We start from the raw sequence: 10186 nt of genomic DNA on the forward strand, positions 1-10186 counted from the left end.
AGGTGATCAAAAAGTGTAATGAAAGGGGCAAGCCGAACCAGGGAATCTCTTAAGATTTTTCAGCCATCCTTTTCAAATTTGTTTTTATCTCCTCATTCAATTTTGGCAAAAAAGAAGAGTCGCAACAAAAACAGACATTTAAGAATAAATGGCAAGACATTTAAGAATAAGTGGCAAAGGTTCCAGAAAGAAGTCTTGAATATCCCAAAACCAAGGACAGTCCAACAGGTCTGAATGGGTATTCCATAGACATTCTGACCCCCAGCCACCCTGGCCTCTTTTTCTTTCTAAAAAGTCTGACTGTCCGTTTTTCTCTGTGGCAATAGATTGTTTCAGACAAATGTGTTCTGAAAATCATTCATCAAGGTTGCAGCCAGCATTGGGAAGAAAGCCCTCCTTTCCAGGGGTCATTACTCATCCTCTGGATCAGACTTTTTGTCTTTCTACCTGTACTTCACTTGCTGTCCCAAGGAGTGAAAAGACCAGTTCCTTCTTTCAAGGTGGGGAAGGGTTTTTATTCAAGGATGTTCCCAGTGTCAAAGAAAGAAAATGCTTGGAGAGGAGTTCTAGATCTTTTTTTCCTAAACCTGTCTGTGATAGTGACCAAATTCAAAAAGATGTCACTTCACAACCTATTCCTGCTTCTTCCTCTTTCAGGTTTCCGGGTAACACTAGACTTATCATTACATCTCTGTCCATCCAAACTTCAGCCATTTCTTAAGGTTTTTGTGTATCTGGATCATATTATCATTTTTCTGCCTTATCCTTTGGACAATCCACTGCACCAAGAGTGTTCACAAAGTGTTGAGCTCAAGTTGTAGCTCATTGCAGGCTACATTGTATCCACATTTGTCCATATTTAGATGACTTGCTTATCTTTTCAGAGTCCTTTTCAAAGTGTCAGAAATCTCTCTCTTAGATAAGATATCTCTTATACAAGCTGGGATTCAAAAAGAACATTCCTTCACACAGGATTGTGTTCCTGAGATGTCAACTAGACACTTCAGCTCAAAGTTCTTTTCTTCCAGAAGAAAAATATATCTTTATCTAGATCTATTTTGAATGTTTTCCACTCAAATTTCAGCCACTGTGAGGGAATATCTCAGGGTTTTAGGTCTCATGGCATTTATTATTCTCATGATACCCCTGGCAAGGCTCTACATAAGAAAAATACAGTGGTATCTGAAGTCTGTTTCTTCTCAGTGTCAGCACCCTGTATCTTTTGAATTCCCAGTGCTGGGGGTTTGTCAGAAGAGAAATCTTTTGGTGGAGACAACAGAAATCCTTAAATCCAGGTCTCCCCTTCTCCCTGTTTTTTCTAAAGCAATCCATCATCACAGACACATTGGACTTTGCTTGGGGAGCAGTTTCACGAGGGATAAATATGCAGGGGTATGGGACAACAAAAGCAGATGCAAGCAAATAAGTATCAAGGAGATGCTTTCCCTGACCAAGGCACTCAAATCTCTGTACTGTCTTTGGTCCCTGTGACCTCTTCAAGTGATTGCAGACAATACCACAGTCACATGGTAGATCAACAAGCAAGGGAGACCATGTGGTACCATCTCTGTAGATTAGCCATGTTATCTTGCGATATAGCTTCACAGTACAGTCTCACTCTACAGGCATCATACATTCCATCAGAGCAAAGTTTTGTGGCAACCAAGCTGAGCAGGACCAGGGCAGACCCTCACGAATGTAAATTGGATCCTAGCAGTCTTTGATCCATCAATGAGGAGTTCCCCAAGCAGACCTGTTTGCCTCATCTCTGAACAATCAGATGGCAAAATTCTGTTACAGGACTCCATGCAAGAAGACCTAGAAGACAGGTGTCTTTTCTTTTCCTTGAAAATGAATGTTCCTGTATGGTTTTCCACTAACATTCAGGGTAGTACAGAATCCCCCTAGATCATTGTGGTGATTCCTTTCTGGTCCAGGCAACCATGGTTTTCCTTTTTTTTTTTTTGTAATGGCCAGGGGCAATTACCATAAGCTTCCTCACAGACTATATCTCCTCACTCAAGAACAGGGGTGTTTGATACACCCTGACATCAATCAACTTTGATTGACTGCCTGAATGATAGGGTTTTAATTCCTTTTAGGCACCTATTTACTGAGAATGTGCAGCAGATACTAATGGAGACAAGAAAGCCTACAACTAGAAAATCAAATACCAGCAAATGGAAAACGTTTTCTCATTGGTGCCAACAACATAACAAGCACTCTTTCAGGGCAAGTTGTTTTCTGGTTCTACAATATTTGTGTGAGTTACTGTCTTATGGCCTTTCTTATTCCTCTATCAATGTTCATTTATTGGCTATTTCAGCATGTCTGCCCATGGATCCTCCTGTTCCAATTCAGTCCCAAGTTAAAATGTTCTTAAAAGGGGTTTTGCATAAGCGACCTCCAAGAAAACCGGTGGCCCCTAATTTTGTGTTAGTGAAGCTAGCACTTGCTCCATTTGAACCAGATAATCTGACTGACTTGAGATACTTAACATGGAAAACAGTTTTACTGATTGCTCTGATCGCTGCAAAAAGGGCATCTGCTTTGCAAGCTCTTATGGTTAGTCAACCCTACCTCATTTTCCATAGGGGCAGAGTTTCTTTGCGAACTAATCTTTCTTTTATGCCTAAAGTGGTATCCAAGTTAAATTTAACCCAAACTATCCATCTCCACATTTTAGTGAGGGAGAAAGGACATGCCATACCTTGGAAGTCCATAGACAACTCAGGCACTATCTTGACAGAACTAAATCTTTCAGATCTTCGGATCAATTGTTCAATTCTTGTGAAGGTAAGAAGAAGGGACAAACTGTGTCAAAACAGACTATTTCCAAGTGGTTGTGTAAGGCTATTAATCTTTTGTTGTACTCATAATAATATTCTAAGTAGGGCTTAGTTTACCAAGGCCTTGGCTTCATCTGTGACATTTTGGAAAGGATTGAATTCTAGAAGTATTCTAGAAACTGCTACGTGGCCCTGTGTACACACTTTTACAAAGCACTATAACCTTAATTACTTCTCTAGATCCAGATCAAGCTTTCCTAGGACTATTCTCCAGGGGCTCCTGGACTTTTCTCCTTCCATCTCCCAAATGTAGTTAGTTAAGGTAATTTACCCATATAGCTAAGGCTACTGCAGCAGTGTTCAATATGATGAACATAGTACAGTTGTGTAAGTTAAATTTACTGTAACAGTAGATGTTCAAATGATCACTGCTGCAGAAACCACTTCCTTCCTTCCTCCATTCCCCATTTTTGGTGTGTTTTTAATGCCAGGATGTGGACATTTATTTTTTGTTGTTCCTAGCATTGTCCTTTCAGGGCTCAGGAAAGCTCTGAAGGGCTTTGCACTCAAACGTGTCTTTTAATCATCTCAGCTCAAGCTGCCTGACAATTTGAGTGCATGGAAGGTGCCCTGAAGCTTTGGAAACTGGCTAGCTGTTATATCTTGGCAAGATATAACCAGTGTAGCTAAGGCTACTGCAGCAGCAATCATGCGAACATCTGCTGTTATGGTAAGTTTAACTTACATAACTGTACAGGTTAGGTAGTCAAATCTCACCATCATTTTTACATATGGGTTCGGAGCCTAGCCCTTCAGAAAGGTTACATGAGGACTAGGTCTTGTAAGTTAAATGGGCCTAGCCTGGTGTAACAGAAAAGAAAACTAGGTCTTCTAACTCAAACAGACCAAGTTATTAAAACGCGCACACACACAGTTCAATCACACAGGTAAGAACTGTAGATACCAAAAAAAATACAATTCTCTGTAAACCTAATATCAAACAGAAAAACTAACAACAGCAATCCTAGAATATCACAAGCGGATCCCCGCCAAAACAACAATGTTAGAGAATAAAGGCCAACAGTCAAAGGGAACCAAAAAAAAGGTCCAAATAAGACAGATAAAAACAACAGGAGCCCCTGTTGATTAGTAGCGGAAACAAAACAAAAAAAACGCCACAACTAACACTTCTACTTAGTCAAAAAAGCACAAAGGCACCTAACTAACTGGCACACAGGATACCAATAAACTATTAAAACTACTAACAGACTAATAAACTAGTTCACTAAATTTAGTCAACAAGGATCAACAAGGCAACTGCCTATAAGATAATAACACTAGAATACAAAATCCGATATGAATGTAAAGAATTTGAAAAGACTTAGCCAGAGCCTAGAGAAGCATATCTGAACTCGTTGACACGGCAAACGAGATCTGGGGATTGTACTGGTGCACCATGGGATACCTGCTTAGTCACGAGCCAACCAGAAGTCTTCCAGCTTGAAAATCGGCCAAGTCGGATGAAGGGTGAGATAGACTATCAACATGGAATGTTATGGTGAGTACATAACTTCTTTTTTTGTGTACTAGTGGTCCATTAAACAGTACCATATAGCCTGCACTCAAAGTGTACTCCATTTAACACAGTGCTTTATATGATTTCCTAATTCCCAGTAATATTAAAAAAATCTGTATAGATTTGTAGTAACTTGTAGTGAAGGATTACACTGAGGTGAAATAATCTTTTCTAAACAAGACTGAACTGTGCCTCTTGTATTGAATATCTGTTATTTTAGTATTATCATTTTTTGTGCTGACTTACACGTCTACAGTTGGAGCACTACTGTGGCAACAGGTGGTACGTAGGTCTTAGGTATATCTTCCTTCAAAATGGCATGTTTCCTCATCCTGGCTAAATGACATATGGCAATGCCATCTACATAGTCACCGACCAGCATGGGCTAATTATTGTGAAGTTCCACGTGTCTTTCCAACCAGCTAATGGTGAGAAGAACATGTTAAGAGTTCTACTGTAAGGCAGTGTTTTGTTATTTAGCAGGATACTTTAGGCTAGATTCTGCATTAAGTGTCAGCACTAAAAAATCTACTGCAGTCAGCCCTCAGTAATCCAACATTTGCATAATATACAGAGTCCTTCTACATGTAAAAAAAATACCAGTCATTACTTAAACTTGTTCAGGAGGACCACAAGATACTCTCTGTTAATGTCAAGAAGCAGAACTTTGAATTAAAAAGTAGACTAATGGCCATCTCCTTTTGAGCAAAATTGTTTGTAAATCCTAATGATAGCCTCATAAAGTCTATTAAATCATTGCTTTGGGATTATAAATTCTATTTTGCCTTTAGCTTTACAATTTTAGTATTAGTAGTGTGACTGTTCAGGTGTCCATGCACACATGCATTAATTTATGTGTTTAGATGGTATGTGTTTGTATGCATACACCTGCACAGGTTATTTGTACACTAGTTATATGTTACTTGCTGTGTTTAGCTTGTTGAACAACTTTAATTTGATCATTTCTACCATTTCACTTTCTCTTCTTAAACTTTAACATTCTAAATAATAATAATGTATTGTAGCTTGAAAATAAAAAATACACTTTGTAAGGCTAGGTGCAAAAAATGCAAATCTATAGTATACTTATAAACTGGATCTGAACTTTGGTACTGGATTGTCAGTGTTCATTTAGGGTGGCACTGTGCACCTCTTTGGTTAATAACAAACTGATATGTATTTACCACAAGTGAGGAAGAGGTATTATATAAGGTTTGTGAACTTTTACTACACGACACTGATTTCAGGGGAAAAATAAATGTTGGTAAATTAGAATTGCAGGGGCTTGATTTTTTACTGTCAAAATAATTACTTGTTTTTGATTATCATGCCATGCTTACTGTTCATGAGTGTCTGTTTTTGGATTTGATGTGTTAGGAAAATGTTTTATCAGTCACAAATTATGCATCTGGAAGATACAGCAAACAAATCCCAATTGATATTTTGATTGTTTAACTCATTACTTCATGTACTGCGTCAGGTTGCACTGATAGCAAATGCAGTCCAGTTATGAAAATTATTTGAGCCACAAAATTGTGTCTTTGCATTGCTGAGCCTGAGAAGTCTGTATGTGTCACCTTTTCAGAAGGCATATATCAGTAAGTTTTTTTTTCACTTTAGGATATCTGGCAATATTTCCTGAATCTCACAGAAGCCAATGAGGAGAAGAAGCCTGATTGGAAGTTGGAGTATGTCATGACAACAGAATATGGCATCAAAGACCTGCAGCCTAGTAGTTTGCATCAACTTGCAAAGCAGTTTACAGAATCCCAAAGCAAACAGTTTTCCAAATATTATACCAATTATATTGTTAGTTATAATGACACTTTTACTTGTACTGGTGATTGCAAGTTAAATCAAGTGTGTGCTATTCAGTATTTAGATGTTGTCTCATATGTTAATTGTATTCTCCACGGAGGCCTATGAATCTACTTTACATTGAAGATTAAGCATTTGAAAGGATTATTAAAAAAATTGCCAAAATCAGATTTACAGATTTTCCCATTTTAGTGTTTTTTTAACTGCAATGTGAAGCAAAATCCTTTCTGCATTTAAACTTGTATCAGCAGGTGCCTATAAACGTTTATGACAACTATACTTATATGTGCTTTCATGCATGCATGTATATAATCATAGAACTATTTCATTGGCAATTTTCATGGAACTGGTTCCTTACTTGTACTTCACCAAGGCTGTCAAGAAGGCTGTCCTGAACATTGAATTTTCTCGTTGTTTGGATGAAATAAATTTCTGTAAATTTCTCAAAAATTTTTCATTGGTTGTTTTGATTTTTTCTCACTCATGCTTCATGATTAAGTCAGCTAGGTTTCATTTCACTCATATCAAGGTCAGAAATTGTGTAACCAGGCTGACAGGTTATGATGAAGCATGGCAGATTTGGAAATGCAACTCCTCCACATATTCCCGAGTCAAATATTCCTCACTACACAACCTAGCCAAGCAGTCCATCCACAGGCAGCAAAACAAACAAATCTCACTTTTAGCCAAACCTAAAAGATTCTGGAGAGAATCTGATCTGTTGACTGGTCAGAAAATGCAATATAGCTCTACTCCCCTGAACCCTCTAACACCACTACATGTAAACTGTCACACACTAATTTCCTCAATGAATTCAGCAACATGCCACACATCAACAACACAAGCCTACCACGCCCACAGCCACCCTCTTCCCACTTTACTTTTCACTATTCCACTTCAAAAAAGATTACAACCAAAGAAACTGAAACACAGTTGTACCAAATACAAATAGATTCTCCCCCAGACTCAAATAACCAAGCCCCATTGGTTCATTCACCTTTGTAAGGACTTCATCTCCCACCCTCTCACTCATATATACAACCTCTGGTTAACTAATAAGATTTTGCCTCAGTTATGGAAATAGCAATAGTCACTCCTATTCCAAACTTACCAAATCCAACTACTGCTTCACAGTACCATCCTATCTCACTACTTCCCACTTCAAGTAAAATACTAGAAAAAATTGTCTACAACCAAATTACTAATTATTTACATCAATGCTATCTTCTATCTAGGAAGCAACATGGATTATGTTCTGGATGCTGTACATAAAATCTCTAATTCCTCACGGATGACAACCTGTCCATCATGGGCAAAGATAACCTGACAGGAGCCAACTTCATTAACTCACAAAAGTCTTTTATCTAACTGACCATAATGTACTATTTACATATTAACTGAAATAGACATTAGTGATGACACAAAAACCTTGGTTTGTATACTTCCTTACAAGTAGATCCTTCAAGGTGAAAGTAGGCACCACCACCTTTGAACCCATTGTTGTTATGAAAGAAGTCCCCCTGGGGTTCCACTTTAGCTCCCCTGCAGTTTTCTGTGTTTTTCAATAAACTCTGATCTAATCATCCTCAGATGCCTGTCTGATTCTTTATGCTGATGACATGGTTATCTACAGGTCAAAGAATTATAATTCCATTAGATGAACTCCTCTCCAAGATGACTTCCAAATCGTCAACCAGTGGCCCATAAGCAAGAAGCTTAAAGTCAATCCCTCAAAAATAAAAGCAATTATTTTTGTAACCAACCAAACAATAGCCAAAGCATCCAGATTCCATCATAGTAAAGATGTTAACAATGCCACCGTAGAAAATACCACATCCTACAAATACATTGGCATTTGGCTAGACCAATCTCTTAACTTTCAACTACACATTCCAAACACATGCAAAAAGATCAACATACTACCTGCCTGGGATGAACAAGCTATTACCTGCTTTGTCCTTTGTCCAAGCCAGCCAAAATCTGCCAGAGGCAAAGGAATACTTTTATCTCAACTGTAATATGAATTATTATTTATTTATTTATTTTATTTATTTGCATTTTGTGTACCAGGAAAGTCTATTGGGCCATAGAGAACACATTTTCAGTGGAGGCCCAGGGAGAAAAGCTCCATAATACAAAATGTAACAATTTAAAGCTGCATAATACAAATTTTAACAGTAAAAATTGCAAGAATTTGTACAAAATACGTAGAAAAAAGAATAATATAAACTGTATAGACAAGAGAATAAAAGTGGCACAATACAAACTTTTAAAAGTTTAAATATAAGATTTTGAGTTGGACTAAATTTATACAAAGTATACAAAAAGGAATAGTATAAACTGTACAGACAAGTAGAAAATACATAGTAAAAATCAGTAATGGCATAATTTCTACGGTCAAAGTTTCAAGTAAGGATTTGCTTTAGTAATTTCTGTTTGATCTCTTTTTATATTAGTGTTATATCACCACATGAAGAATTATCCATTATAGCTGCAGCCTTAAAGGAAAATGCCACCACCTTACAAATCATCTCCAATAAAATCTGCCAGTTTATTACTAACTCCCCTAATAATGAACACCACTGCCTAACACTTGCTAAAGATAAATAGCTCACAGTACATTTGAGAGCCAACCTCCTACTAGGATCACTAATTCACAAACCCTTATGATCTCATGGGTATCTCTCAATCTCAACCTTCCCTACTAACTCCAAAAACTAATCTTTATTGCACTGATCATGCATTCTCCATCTTAGCACGTAAACTATGGGACTGCATTCCTCTCTGTCTGAAACTTCAGAAAGTACTTGGACTTCAGGCAGCAGCCGAAGGAATACCTCTTCACTCAGACAATGTGCAGCTGCACTCACTCAGGTCACGTTACATGAACCCTTCAGCTCTCTCACACCCTTTTATCTCTGTTTCATCCTTCCTTCTGTATCTCATCTTGTCATCCCCTTACTTACTGCCTGTCATTCATCTTACTTCCCTCCTCTGTTTGCATCTCTTTCACACTTCTCCTTTCTATTCCTATTCCCTGTACATGCCGGTCTTACCTTTTCTCTGTCTTCTCCCCATGGTATCCTTTTGCAGTTATTCTCACTTGCATTTTGTAATGTCTTCATAGGTTCATATGTGTGTACTAAGCTAATGGCCCTGGAGCCTTTACAAGCCTAGCCCCCCAAAAAATTGCCCAGGCACCGTGCCATCTGATGTTAGTTCACAGTACCCCTATCCAGTAGGGCAACTGGAGTGATTCCTGGGGTGAACTTTCTGTTACCCATCCACTAATTAAGATTTCTCTTAAAGAGGGCCAGCAAGGTTCTCTGCTTGACATGAATGGGAAGCTTATTCCAGAGTATGGTCAGTCTTTAGAAGATAAACCTGTCCCTCCAGCATGTTCTATTAATTGTGGTAATGTGGTTGTGATCTTTGAAGCTTGTGGAGCGGGGGGATTGGGATTTCTTTAGGTGTAGCATTTCAAGTAGGGCTGGGTTGGACATGGCTTTGTAAGTCAAGCAAAGATCACCTTTAAGTAGATGATAAGAGACTGTGAACACATGAAGTTTGAGTCTGTCCATGTAGGACATGTGTTTAAGGCCTAGGATCCTTAAGTATTATTGTAGGTGTCTGGTCAGGTACATGCCAAACTGGGCATTATATTCAATGAGTGGTCTAATGAGGGATGAGTAGAGGGATGATGTCCTCTTTCTTCCTGGAAGTGAAACTTTGGTTATAAGATGTGCCATGTAGAAGGACTTTTTGACCACATTGGCAATGTGGTGATCGAAGGTGAGGTGGCTGTCGACCTGGGTGCCCAGATCTCTTATGGCCTCTTCAGTGTTCAGTGAGCTCCCATCAATGTGTTAATTCATGGGAACTGAGTTTTATCCAAAGGGGATGATAACGCATTTTTTGGCATTAAGCTTCAGGCCATGGTTCCGACACCAGTCATTGGTCTCAGAGATGCTCTTTTGTAGGATCTCTGCATCACTTGGGGAGT

The 10186-nt window shown here is 38.4% G+C and overlaps 1 protein-coding gene across 1 annotated transcript in view; it reads left to right on the forward strand.

Moving 5' to 3' along the window:
• The window catches only part of SMPDL3A (sphingomyelin phosphodiesterase acid like 3A), a 467859-nt gene extending 461226 nt beyond the window's left edge, over nt 1–6633 (forward strand). The window contains exon 8 of the mRNA XM_044073852.1: nt 5986–6633. Coding sequence (XP_043929787.1) covers nt 5986–6291 — 306 coding nt within the window. The 3' untranslated portion in view covers nt 6292–6633. The remainder of the gene's footprint in view (nt 1–5985) is intronic.
• The last annotated feature ends 3553 nt before the right edge of the window (nt 6634–10186 follow it).

The sequence above is a fragment of the Protopterus annectens genome, chromosome 1.part1 (assembly GCF_019279795.1).
Source record: "Protopterus annectens isolate FY-2018-M chromosome 1.part1, PAN1.0, whole genome shotgun sequence".
NCBI lineage: Eukaryota > Metazoa > Chordata > Ceratodontiformes > Protopteridae > Protopterus > Protopterus annectens.